The 13,522-nt window shown below is 40.4% G+C and overlaps 1 protein-coding gene across 1 annotated transcript; it reads left to right on the forward strand.

Annotated features, from left to right (window-relative positions):
- Positions 1-668: 668 nt before the first annotated feature.
- On the forward strand, positions 669-12,509 carry SSR3 (signal sequence receptor subunit 3). The gene is made up of 5 exons (XM_029213585.1): positions 669-927; positions 2,135-2,261; positions 6,012-6,110; positions 10,696-10,827; positions 11,892-12,509. Exons 1-5 carry the CDS (start codon positions 795-797, stop codon positions 11,956-11,958), a joined length of 558 nt encoding a protein of 185 aa, XP_029069418.1. The 5' UTR covers positions 669-794; the 3' UTR covers positions 11,959-12,509.
- Positions 12,510-13,522: the final 1,013 nt, after the last annotated feature.

The raw sequence follows: 13,522 nt of genomic DNA on the forward strand, positions 1-13,522 counted from the left end.
GAGGCCACATTATTTCAACTAAATCTTTAAAGTAATAAAAGTGTAGTAATTTGTAAATGTATTGGACACATGTTAAATATTATCTTCAGCAATGAGAACATGAGTTCCTTATAAGCAAGAGTGTCTTTTCTGTACAAAGGTAGGCTGTTACTTTGTTGAAAAGATCCCACACCCTGGAGACCAGCATTGCTGGTCTCTCACCCTCAGAATGGGCATATCATAGGATTCTTGAGGATATTTAATGAAATAATGGCTGTGTAAAGAAGGGGGTCAACACATGCTACCTACCTATACTTATCTTTCTCCTCTTCCTCTTCCAACGCCCCAGTGTAGGTACCCACAGGGCCGGCTAACCATGCGCCCGTTGAATGAATGACCATATGACTCAGAGCTCCTTATTTTGGCATTTCGACCGCTTGGAAAGCATGAGTCTACCAGCATCTGTGAAGTGTAACGTCAATAACGTTTTGTTAATTAAAAAAAAAAAAGCACCCACTAAACTACAAGTTCCGGCTTTTTCCTAGAAACTGACGAGTCACGTGACTTGCCAGGAATCCGGAAGTCTGGCCCGCTCGCCCAATCATGCCGAGAAACCTACGTAGCGGCGCCAGGATGGCCAATCCTGCGGACGCTTGCCCCGCGCCGCGCAACGCCGGGTCCCTCTTCCGCGCGCGGCGCTGATGGGTCGTTAGCGGATACGGTGGCCGCGGGGGTGGTGTCAGCGGCCTCTGCCCGGCTTGGCCCCCGGCTCGGAGCCTGACTCGGCCCTCTCGTCTCGCAGCTGCGGTTCCACCATGGCTCCCAAAGGCGGCTCCAAGCAGCAGTCCGAGGAGGACCTGCTCCTGCAGGATTTCAGCCGCAACCTCTCGGCCAAGTCCTCGGCGCTCTTCTTCGGGAACGCCTTCATCGTGTCCGCCATCCCCATTTGTGAGCGCTTGGAGAGAGGCGGGCGGGGAGGCCGCCGGCGGGTCGGCCTGGGCGGGGACGTGGCAGGGCCGGGCGGACCGGCAAGGCGTGAGCCGGGGCCCGCACTCTCCCCAGCTCGCCCTGGGCTCGGGGGCAGCACGTAGCCTCTGTGGGCCTCCGTGATCTGGTCCAGGGTAGTGGTGGGCGGCATCCCAGGAGAGTCACCTGTGGCGCGTTTTAAAAGTACGCTAGCTCGTTCCCGGGCCTCACTCCTGCGGATTGTGAGTTACTCGTTCCGGGATGGTGGCCCCGAATCAGTATTAAAACTAACGCTTGGGTTAAGATCTTGTGATGTTAACATTTAGGCATATAGCCTATTTGCTTTTTTTCCCTACAACTATTGTTTGCTCTTACGAGATCTTAAACTTATTACTTATTTTGGAGAAACTCATGAATTAAGATGAGAGACATTAACACCTGCACTGAATTAGAAGTGTAGCTTTAGGAGAACCGCTTCACGCAGAACATTATTTTCCTAGTTTGACGAGAGAAGTTGCCAAGGGCCCGCTCTACAATGTGTAGTAACCCTTTTAATAAGCCTATTAGGGCAATTCTGGAATTCTTACTTGGATGGAAAAACTATACAGTCTTGGCCAAGGTTGTTTTTAGAGCTCAGGGTTCCCGAATGTGAATTTCCTCTCACATTGCTGCACTGTTGTTGGACAGTCAAATCCAGATGTATTTTCTCTTTCGGCTTTATAAAACCCAGCGTGCAGTTAACGTGGTGTGGAGCCTTTTGGTTCACTGGCTGCACTGAGCACTGCCTTGATTTCAGATAACAGCCACGTCAGCGTGTAAACTGTGGTTTGGGGCTGCACATGGCGTTTTGGAATGGCCTGTAGTTAGCATGATAGTGCCCTTTAGAATGAAACTTGAAGTCTGAATTGTGATTTTGTTGAGCCAGGGTTCTCATTTTAGAAGCAGTAATCTCATAATGTACTAGTTATAGAAAGGTTATGTTTTTCAAGTGTTCGCAACTAGGGAAACTTGAGACTAACGTTTTACTGGATATCACACTTCTGAAGTTCCCCTTATACTGTACTGGATTCCCTAATCAGGGCTGTATTTTACCAGGTTTAGCTATAATTAATTCAGCAGGCTTTTGTAACTGGCTGGTAATATTTTGTTTCTTTTTGTATCCCCCTCTCCCCCTTTTATCTTAATTCAGGGCTATATTGGCGAATATGGCATATGGATCTTATTCAGTCTGCTGTTCTGTATAGTGTGATGACCCTAGTAAGCACGTATTTGGTAGCCTTTGCATACAAAAATGTGAAATTTGTTCTCAAGCACAAGTAAGTATATTTCTCAAGAGAAAGTATATATTGTTGCATTTTTATATAGTAGGAGGTCTTCTTAAAGACCATTTGTGTGTGTGTGTGTTTCAGTAAGCACTATTTTGAGATACATATGTATGTATATTTGGAGGGGGAGGCACATTAATGGTATGAAGGAGTAGCAACTAACCGAAAAGCAGAGACAGTGCTTCTAACACTGCTATGGAAGTGGGTATTGATGGTGGAATTAAAACACTTAAGTACCATCCTTAATCATGGGGTTCAGAAAAACAAACCCACCAAGTAAAGTAACATTTTAGAAGTCAAATGGAATTCTTTCTAGAAGGAATTGTTCCGGGCTTACCATGTAGAATTTTTGGACGTGAAAGAAGTGGTCTTTTTTTCTTATATTCAACACTGACATTTTTAATGCTAATTGCATTTTTCTTATGAGAATATGAAAATGTAAAAGGTTACTCTATTTCCTCTATTTCCACCTTCATTTTATCATGTCACTCTCCTGACAACTCTTCATGGCCTTCTCTTTTCTAAATGTATTAAATCCAGATTCTTCCAGGCCCTGGAATGCAAGTCTTCTGCCTCCTACCAGTGGGGCCTTGTCTTTTAGGATTGGGCCTTAGATCTTCCGACTCAGCTTTTGTGTCATCCTTTGAACGTGGCTCATTCCCTCCCTCATTTAGAATCATCTCCCTTTCTTTCCATTCTTACATGTCTGGTATTTCAAGACTTCGGAATCTTTTCCAGAGAAATCTTAACTGTCCTTATTGTTCCTGTGTTAAGCCTTCTAGTGATGAGTAGAAACACATTGAGATGATCTCAGTTAACAGGGATTTATTGTAAGGAGGCCAGAAATGGTCTCAGCAGCTGAAACTGGCCCCAGCAGCCTCTCCACGGTCGTTCTTGAGTCCAGGTTGGAGTCCAGGTTGTGCGTGGCTGTTGCTAGAACGGCTAAATCCAGGTCATCTTTGTTGTCTCCCTGATTGACAGCCCCTCTTCACTAACTGCCATGCCAGGATTCAGCCCATCTCAGCCTCTGCTGTCCTGGGCTGTCTTTCTTGTGAGGCATGGCCATCTGTGGATAGCGAAGCCCTCAGAAGTGGGCGTTTTGCATGACCCATCCTTTGTGATTCCCTTGGAACTCAGTCCCTTTGGGACCTAGTGTTTTTTCACTTGTTCTGCATATCATTTTTATTCGCCTTTTTGGAGTCAAAAATCATGTTCTTTCCCCTCATTTCTCCTTTCGGCTTCTTGAGGGCAACTGCCATGTCTTTTGTTTATTTCCCTTACAATAGTTAATGGTACATTTAATTTAGTTCAGTAAAATTTCAGTGACCTACTGACTTAATACACTCTCTGAATGGAATTATTTTTTAGTCATAGTTTTGGTATAATATTAAATATTGCTACTGACATCAAAACTCCTACAGGTTGGCAAGATTGTTAAGGCTTAAAGAGCCAGCAAGATTCTGAGTGTGGGTAGGTGTTGGTAGAGAGAATCGCTTCAGAGTCGACAGTCTGGATTCCAGTCCCAGCTCTGCTGCTCTTAAATGCAGAGCCTTGGGCATGCATTTCATCTTTCTAGACTTCAGATTCTTGAGCTGTAAAATGGGAGTACTAATGGTACCTCGTGGGATGGTGAGGATTAAATATGATACGTGCGACATAAACCATGGTGTCTGGCATGTAATAAATGTTTGTGTGCAGTGTTGGAGAGGTTGGGGGTGAGAGATCCCATAGGAATTTTTTTTTTAAGGTGGCATGATTTTAAAAATGTTTGCAAAGATTTTTTTTTATCTCAGTTGGCTGAGAGCTGGGCCTGTGGATTTCCCTGTTTTGTTTTAGAGCATTCAGCGCTGAGTGAGGTTTGTTTTCTAAGAGCACTGAGATGGAGGGTAGGGCTTCTTGAGTTGTAATAAACCTACAGTGTGGCTGTTAATGTCTCTGTTAGGCAAGTATAGAATTGTAGACATAGAAGAGAAATTAACTAGTTATCTGGTTCAGTGTCTTCAGGAAGATTTGTCATGTGGACAGATGATTGACTATTTGTCCAAGAGATGCTTAGAGCCAACTCCTCTGAAAATAGTTTATTCCTGTGTCCTAGCACCCTGACAGTTGGGGGTGGTGGTGTGTGTGTGTATTTTTTTTTACCCTCTGTTCCGCTAAGAAAGGTTTCTGCTGTAAACCATGTCCATTTCTTATCAATTGGCCTTTCCTAGAAAAAAGCAGTCTTATGTGAAGTTCAGGAAACACTTAATAAGTGCCTGGGATTTGCTAGAGATTAAGAGATGAGAGTCTCTGCCCTGCGGAACTGAACTTTTACATAATAAAATGAGTCAGGGAAAGTTGGACATTATAGTGTCTTAAAGTATCTCTTAAAGCAGCTACCTGCTCTCTTAGCTGCCTTTTTCTTTACGTTTCAGAACTTATTTCCTTTTACCTGTTTTTTTTAGACAAAATGATTTTCCTCTCTCCAGTTATCAATTTGTGGAAAAATACATCAGTTGAAGCTGACTAAAGGTTTTCTTTTTAATAATGTCACTTCTAACTTGATTCTTGAGTGAGAGATAGAGATGAAGATATAGGTAAAACCAGCCTGAATTTGTGCTTAATTTGTAGCCCAGAAGCTCATGTGGTTGGAGAAAGGTTGAGAACTATTGCCTTGAATGATCTTGGGCTTTTCAGGAATCCATCCTGATTTTCCCACAGTTTCCTTTGGTCCACTGACCAGAACTTAATATACATAGTAATGAGGGATTGAGTAATTGAACATAGATTGAACAGATGTCTGTCTCTATGGTGCACATCCTGTTGCTTTCAATACATCTCAGTATCGTGTTGAATGTTTTCTTAGTGGGACTTTGTAATTGTTATATTTTGCTTGTGATCAGTTATTACTTTTTCTATGTTTATGGCTAATCAGTTTCTCCCATATTATGAAAAATAAATCATGTTGAATTTAAATGTCTAATCTTTGGGAGGCTTTTTGTATTTCATCACAGGTTAAATTTTATCCTATCTTTCACTAGCAACCCCATCTGACAAAATTCACCTCATAGATTTTTTTAGGATTATGTCATTTCTTTCTTTATCTGACTTATCACTAAAGATTCTGATCTGATTTCTTGAATAACACTTCCAGCCTTTTCTAGCTAATTCCATATTATCTCTTGGTGCAACTCTCAAACCAGTAGTTTGTTTAACTAAAAGTGCTGTGGTCACTCCTTAACCATGTGGTATTATTTCTTTTTAGTGAAATTCCCCTTTGGAGTAAAGTTAAAAGCTTTACTTTAAGATATTACAGCTATTAATTCTCTCTTTGTTAAGCTTAGTTTTCTCTCCTGTTATTTATTGGAATTGAAATCGTGTATCATTTGCTAATGCCTTAACAAGTTTATTTGTGGAACAGTTAAATTATGAGTTAAAACAAAGTGGAGCTATAATGATTCATAACTAAACTGTGTTAATAGCATTTGACTTTTATTTCCATATTAAATACCTAACTTAGGAAAATTCTCCCTTTTAAGCAGAAATCAAAACACATCACTAATAAACCACATCTTGGAAGCTTCTTGAACTCCCTCTCTTTTGGCTAGCACAGTGTAATAAACTTGGAACTTTCTGTCCAGCTTATTTTCTTGAAATGTAAAGTATATAGTTGCCAATACAAGATACGAGTACAGAGTGTTTCTGAGAGAGTGTGATGTTCACTCCTGGAGCATGTGGAAACCTTTTTTCTTTTCCTTCCAGAGTAGCACAGAAGAGGGAGGATGCTGTTTCCAAAGAAGTGACTCGAAAACTTTCTGAAGCTGATAACAGAAAGATGTCTCGGAAGGAAAAAGATGAAAGGTTTGGCTCCCTATTTAAAGTGTTTGTGGTAATCAAAAAGGGGGTTATTTGTAGAAAATAAGTTTTTGGTTTCTGCTTAGAGCATGTGGATATTAGAATTATCTGAGGAAAACGTTGGTATTAGAAGTCAGGGTAATGAGAATAATAACTGACTTTTTGAGTTTTTATTACTACCAGATACTTTTCTTTGTGCTGTACACAGTTCATTTATTCCTCCAAAGAGCTCCATGAGGTAGGTACTGTTGTTTTCTCCACTTTACACCTGAGGAATCTGAGGTACAGAAAGCTCGGGTACCTTGCCCAAGGCCATAGATTAGTGTGCGGTAAAACCAGGATAAGAGTGCAGCCAGTCTGACTTGAGAGCTTGTATTCAGCTGCTCTGCTGGAATTTAGGAGCCTGCAGAGCTGTGTCCAGTGCTGGCTCTGCCACTTGGTAGCTGTGTGACCTTGAGGCTATCACCTAACCCCTCTGGGTCTGAAGAGTTTATGTTGTGTTGTATGTTAGCATTTTTAGGTGGTGGTAGTTCTGCTACTGAGCTTTCCTGGGGACATCTGGTTCTTGGTTATCTGCATTGTTTGGGAAAAAGAAAAGAATTAGGTTTGTCTCCTGTTGCCGAATTCTGTGCCACATTTGTTAGTCCCACCCCCAATTTTTCCTGACAGCTGCTGTTAGAAGGCTAACAAACAGTCTGACATCTGAATAGAAGTCTCTGAATGATTGAGTAAACTTGTGCTTAAGAGTTGCCAGATGGTTTAATAGAGTCATGAGTCGAGGCTGTTTTCATGGATCTTAAATTTTAGTATCTACGAGGTGCTTTATGAAATGGAATTTTTATCCCACTTTTCTCCAGAAAGACTTTGTGGGGACTTGCAATATTAAATTGCATGTGAAACAAAGCAATACAATTTAAAAAGATGAGAAACCGTTTAAAAGTAAGAAAAGGTGGATGAACAAGGACCTCAGCATTAGTTACAGCAGTTGGGCACTAAACTCAGCTCTGAGCTTCCAAGTGTCAGAGGAAGCATCCAAAGTCACCCAGCTTTCACTGTTGGATGAGACGCAGCATGCACGTCCTTCTGAAAAGAAACTTTCCTGGCACTGAATCTTGGAAGGACTTTATCAAGTGGATCCTTACTTAAGGGACACTGAGTAACTTAATGAACAGTGTCTTCTACAGTGGTTTTGGACAGGCACCAAAACATTATTGAAATGATTATGTCCTATGGATCTTTCATAAAACTGAAGGCACAATATTAAACTCATGACAGTGAAGGCCTATTTTTTATGGAGCAGCTTTAAAGACCTCTGGCTCTGCATAGCTTTTGTTTTTAGAATTGCAAAGTTTTTTTTTTTTAAAGATTTTTTTGATGTGGACCATTTTTTAAAAAATTAATTAATCTTTATTTTTGGCTGTGTTGGGTCTTCGTTTCTGTGCAAGGGCTTTCTCCAGTTGTGGCGAGCCGGGACCATCGCGGTGCGCGGGCCTCTCACTGTCGCAGCCTCTCCTGTTGCGGAGCACAGGCTCCAGACGCGCAGGCTCAGTAGTTGTGGCTCACGGGCTTAGTTGCTCCACGGCATGTGGGATCTTCCCGGACCGGGGCACAAGCCCGTGTCCCCTGCATCGGCAGGCGGACTCTCAACCACTGCGCCACCAGGGAGGCCCTGCATAGCTTTTTAATTGCAAGTTTTTGCATAGGGATAGATATTAGAGAATCTAGACCACTTTCTTTTAACCTTTTCATCAAATTATAATATTCATTAGAACATTGGTTCTTAAATGGAATGCACATCATAGTTACCCAAATTTCAAAATGCTTGTTACAAGCTCTTACAGGTCTTACAGGTTTTAGGTGATTAATTGTATCAGAGATGGCAGATGGGTCTCTTCTGCCCACTACAGACTTGCCTGATTTGGTCTGGCACTTTTTCTTGATCCTGGGATGTGTCTCAGAATCTTTCTCAGTGTGGTATTCAGGTAGTCTCTACTAGTGGATCAGAGTTGGAATTGGAAATGAAACCTCTTCGCCGTTGCCTAGACCAGGTATTTCAGAGTAGGATGAAATGGAGGTTTTATTGATATATAAAATGCAGAGTGTCAGAAGATTATAAAATTTTCATTCTTGTCACCAGTAGAAACTTGTGCTGTTTGTAATTCTCTCGCAAAGGCCATGCTGGATACAGTTGTACCCAGGTCTGTACTCATTATTGATGCTGATAACTGGATCCAAGACTCCCTTTAAGATCCAGTATTTTTCTTCCTCAAAGGATTAGTTACTTCCAATAGATCTAAGAGAAGGCTTATCGGCATCTTTCTGCCCAGATGGGTATCTTCAAACCTCTATCTAAAATCATTTGGAATATGGACTACATGCCACTTTGAACCTACTTTTCTACCTTTCCAAGGAAATTAGCAGAGGAGAATCAGATTCATTAACATTTGTCCCAAGGTATGAATGTTATTTCTCCTTGACTTACTGAGGGTCCATCATTTAGTATTATCAGATTGTAAGAGTTGTTGAGTTTTTTGGTCTCAACTTTTCTCCTGTTTTAGGAAGTGCTCCTTAGAAAAATGACTGCTTGAGAAGTGTTCTCCCAAACTAGATTTCCTACCAGTGAAGCTTTTGCGGAACCATTGCTGATGAGGGCAAATGGAGGTCCTAAACATTTTCAAAATAAACCAGGGTGGACTAGAAAAAGTTGAGAGCTGTCAGACAATCCTGACTGTGTATACCCTGATGTAACACACGGTCTTTGCGAGCTGGGATAACCTAAAGGATTAAGCCACTCTTTCATCAAAAATGTCTTGAAGATGGTTCTGATTCAGGGCATGATGGCGGGTTAGGAAAAAGTGCTGCGGTGGAGGTGTGATAATTTAATCACCAGCAGTAAAGGCATGCTAGTGGCCTACTTAAGGAACCTGTCTTCACTGGGTTTTGTGCCAGAGTCTTAAAAACAGAGGCAATTGTTCTGAGTGTTTTGTAGCATTAAACCATGTTGGGACTATGGATATTTCTGGGCTGGTGTTTTCTTTGATCATTGTTAGAATGGTGTAATGTATTAATTCCAAGTCACGTATAGTTTTTAAATTTACATTTAAACTTCTCTGAAATCAGAAGCTATTTTATAGTTGATAGCTGCATTTAATGTAATGTCCTTCACTTCTTCCAAAGTTTACAGCAAATTGAAGATTTATTAAGTTGATGGTATCTACAGAATCAAGGAAATATGGCATATGTATTAGAGACCACAAATTTCTTCTGACGAAGATAAGATGCTAATACCTTCCATTTAGCTCCTTTACAGCCATGCTTGTTGACTTTGGAGTAGAACATTTGGTGACTAAAACATGGCAGTTAGTACTGACGTTAGCCATAGTGCTGTCCTTAGGATTAGTTGGGGGTACTATCTGGCCCCAGAGTAATGTATCTTTCTGGGGGAGAAAACATCTATGGCAATGAGTTACAGCCTTTTTGATAATGACCTACAGTAAAAAAAATATATATATATTTTACTCTTTGACCAAATACACTTTTACATACACACATGTAAATGTTTCACAGAACAATAATTATTACCCTACTGTATGTGATGCACTTGATACTTTTCTATTTTTTCCTTTTTTTCTTTAACGTGCTGGTCTCAACTCACTCTAATTTTTCCCGAACATCAGATCCACTCAGTTGATTTCATGTCCCACTAGTGGGTCACAACCTACCTACTCTTTTAACTTTGTAAATTGCTTTACAAAGTTAATTAACTGAGGGAAATAAAGGTTCCCTTTTTCATAGGCACCCTGGAACTTCCTGTTGCCTGTGTGAAGAGGTAAAAGAAAAGGTTGATAAAGTACTAGTAAATTACTATGATATCATAATGCGTAAAGAAGATTAAATAAAAAGTAAATGGGTTTCACAGAAGTTAAAAACTCCTCCTAATGATCAAGTAGATTCTTAGTTTGAATTAAATAAAGATGGATAAAGAGAGTCACAGACAAGTCTGCTTCTGTGATGCCACAGCTAGCTTTGTCCATGGGCTTGTCTTAAGGCGAAATATTGAAGGCTGACATCTGTAGACTGTAGAGAGTCTCAAGCCTCAAACAGCTGAGGAAGCCCTGTCAGGCTGCTAATCACCAAGTTTGTTCTCCGTGAGTACCTAGAGAAAGCTGCCTATTTCAGTTGCTGATGAAACCAAGCTAATGTCAATCAGTCCCTTCCTGCAAAGCTCTAACTGCCTGGGGAAAGGTAACATACCCAGCAACTGTTTCTTGAGCATGGATAAAGTTTTTGTTTTTTTTGGCTGCATCGTGCGGCTTGTGGGATCTTAGTTCCCTGACCAGGGATTGAATCTGGACCCCAGCAGTGAAAGCACCGAGTCCTACCCACAGGACCACCAGGGAAATTCCTGAGCATCAGTAAAGTGAAATATCTTTTTCAGTAGGAAAAAGGAGACAATGCTGACTGAATTTCATATTAAAAACAGATCTGCCCAGAACACTTAAGGAAAAACTTACTATGAGCTAGAGCCATGTGGTATTTAAAATTTTTAGTACCTATTTAAAAACTTAAATGACTTGTTTTGTGTCCATAGAATCTTGTGGAAGAAGAATGAAGTTGCTGATTATGAAGCTACAACATTTTCCATCTTCTATAATAACACCCTATTTCTGGTCTTGGTCATTGTTGCTTCCTTCTTTATACTGAAGAACTTCAACCCCACAGTGTATCCTTTTAAAGGTTGATTATCTTTTTTAGAAGTCTAGAAACGGTTTGTTTTAGTTTTGATTTGTCTGAGTATTTTCTGGTAACAAAAAACTACACAGGGAGTCAGTCCTTTAAAAAGCACCATGACCTCAGGCAAGTTTCTGGACATTTAAAATACGGGCTTTTGGTTTGATTTGAAGTTCTTTTAAGTTTATGAATTAAGACTTCATGATAAATAAGTATTACAAAGCAGTCTTACGTATATGATGATGTGTACCTGCCTAGTTTAAAAAAAGTTCTAAGGAGACAAAGCAAACTTGCCTTCTTTGCTACCTCCTGGCATGAGCCCTGTGTCTGCTGGTACTTTGGGGCTTTGGGGTTGGGTGGATAGGCAGTGGAGTTAAATTGGCACATTTCATAATAGCTTAATGGTGTTTCAAGCTGCTCTTAAATTGAGCTTTTGGGCAAGAATCAGTCTTCTCTTGTTAAGGTAATTTATTAAAGGTATTATCCAGGAATGTGCAGCCAAACTTTTAACCATTGGAGATTTTGATGTAATAAAATATCAGACACCCTCCAACTTGTATCTCCTGGGAATACTGGGGTGGTGTGCCCCAAACACTCTAGTCCTGAGGGTGAGAGTGGCTGCAGACTTTCAACCTCCTTGCTTTTACAGGCTAGTTGTAGCCAAAACACTGATAGACAGGGAAGACTTATTTTTCCTTTGCTCTTGATGTGGGGGTTGGGGGGTTGGGGAAATCAAGTCCCTTCTTCCTCCCCATGTTCTTTGATCAGTTCGTTTCCTGCAGGTTAAATGGAATTCACATGTTTTATTTGTGATCATGTGTTCTAGGTTTCTGTCTCAAGTGTTTTCTTTTTAAAATTGGAACACATTTCCTGTGAATGTTCTTCATTCTTTATAATCTCCTCTCTTGTAAATTGCATTTTCAGACATTGGGACTGCACATTATTGTCATTAGACAGCGGCAGGAGGGAAACAGTACATTCCAAAGAGATGGGTTCTTTTTGTTTTGTTGAAAACCAATTTGGGGTTGATTTTTCCTTAACATTAAATTCTTACAGGAACTACATTTTGTCCATAAGTGCTTCGTCGGGCCTCATCGCCCTCCTGTCTACTGGCTCCAAGTAGAGCACGTCAGCTTCCCTCCACCGCCCTGGCTTTGTGTCTATGGGTGGCCTGTGGTATATGGAAAAGTAGCAGGGTGGTCAGGGTGGAAGACACACAAGCTGTTCTTGTAAGTCTGGAGTTTGAGGGTTTGAAAAACCCAACAAAATGTAATTCAATATTTGTTTATTGGCTCTTTTTTTTTTTTTTGACAGATTGTTGAAATTAAATGAATTGAAAGGGAAACTCAAGAGTACCAGGACATTTATTAAAAGGCAAAAGTGTTGCAATATGTTATAATCACAAGGGGAGAAAATAACTTGTTTCCTTGACTTGTCAGAGGTCACAGTAACCTGGACTGAGCTGTTATTATTTATAATAGTAGCAAGAAGTTAATAATTGGTTCTGTGTGTTCCAAGCACAATATTACAACTTTTTTTTGAACCACAAATATCAGAATGAGTCCTCTCCCTCTGGGGGATTGAACAGAAGCTTCATGTTTGCAAGTCTCTGAATTTGTGATTTGAAATAACTCAAAGTTAAAACATTAGTTTCTCCAACTTGGAGAAGAGAAACTTGTGGAAAAGTTGTTCTTTTTTTTTTTTTAAAGGAAGAAAGGCAGCCAAGGTAATAATCTAAAAATAGTGCCTAGGCATATGAGAGTTGTCCTATGTGGTTATTAAAGTACACACTGTTCAGCTCTATAGCTTTGGTCCTGGGTGTCCAGGGAAGTTAGCTTGACCCTACCATGTTGGTTTGACCTATTAAGAGAATGGAATCATTGTTCTCTCTTGACCAGGGTCTCACATCACTGGAGGAATGTTCAATAAGAGAAGCTCTTTCCTGAATATTGATGTGTAAAAGACCAAAGTAATTTTTGTGATCTTAGTTCTGGAATTCTAAGAACTCTCCAAGAAATTACAGTGGTTTTGGTGCTGGTCAGCATTTTTCCATGAGGACTTTTCGTAAATTTGACCCTTTAGTCCAAAGGTTCCTATCAATTGTAAACAAAATATTGATCTCTTTAGACCTTGTGGGTCCAGCCAAGAGCAGTCTCTTGCATTTTTTAACCAGTTTGTTTACAGGTAATTATTTTTTTCTATGTGCCACGATTTGACAAAGTTTGGGAAACTCTTCTTGAACCTACATCACTTAAAAGGTTATGGACTCACAGGTGATAATTCCTGTCAGCTTTTGACCACATCCAGTACTTTTCTACAAACAATATCTTAAAGGAAATATATTCCCAATGGCTAATGTTAACTTTAATGTTTGGTTTCCACTTCTAAATTTAAGGTGAATGTTGCAAATAATATTCACCATTTATAACTATAGAAAGATATTCACCAGGAGTCCATCTTCCAATTCCATGCTGTTGGATGTTTTGGGAAGTCACATCTAAGAACCTGGAAGGAAGACAGGCCAGGAGTACGTTTGCCTAGTGACCCAGATCATCATTATCTTCAACTGAGGATTAGATTTCATCATTGCTTTTAGAAGTCTGCAGTTCTTTACTTTTCTCTGGTACATTGTTATCCATGTGCCACCACTGGGTAATAAGGGGTTAATGGGGAAGTCAGAAGAAAGA

The sequence above is a fragment of the Monodon monoceros genome, unplaced genomic scaffold (genome assembly GCF_005190385.1).
Source record: "Monodon monoceros isolate NGI ecotype Baffin Bay Population unplaced genomic scaffold, NGI_Narwhal_1 Super_Scaffold_11, whole genome shotgun sequence".
Lineage (NCBI taxonomy): Eukaryota > Metazoa > Chordata > Mammalia > Artiodactyla > Monodontidae > Monodon > Monodon monoceros.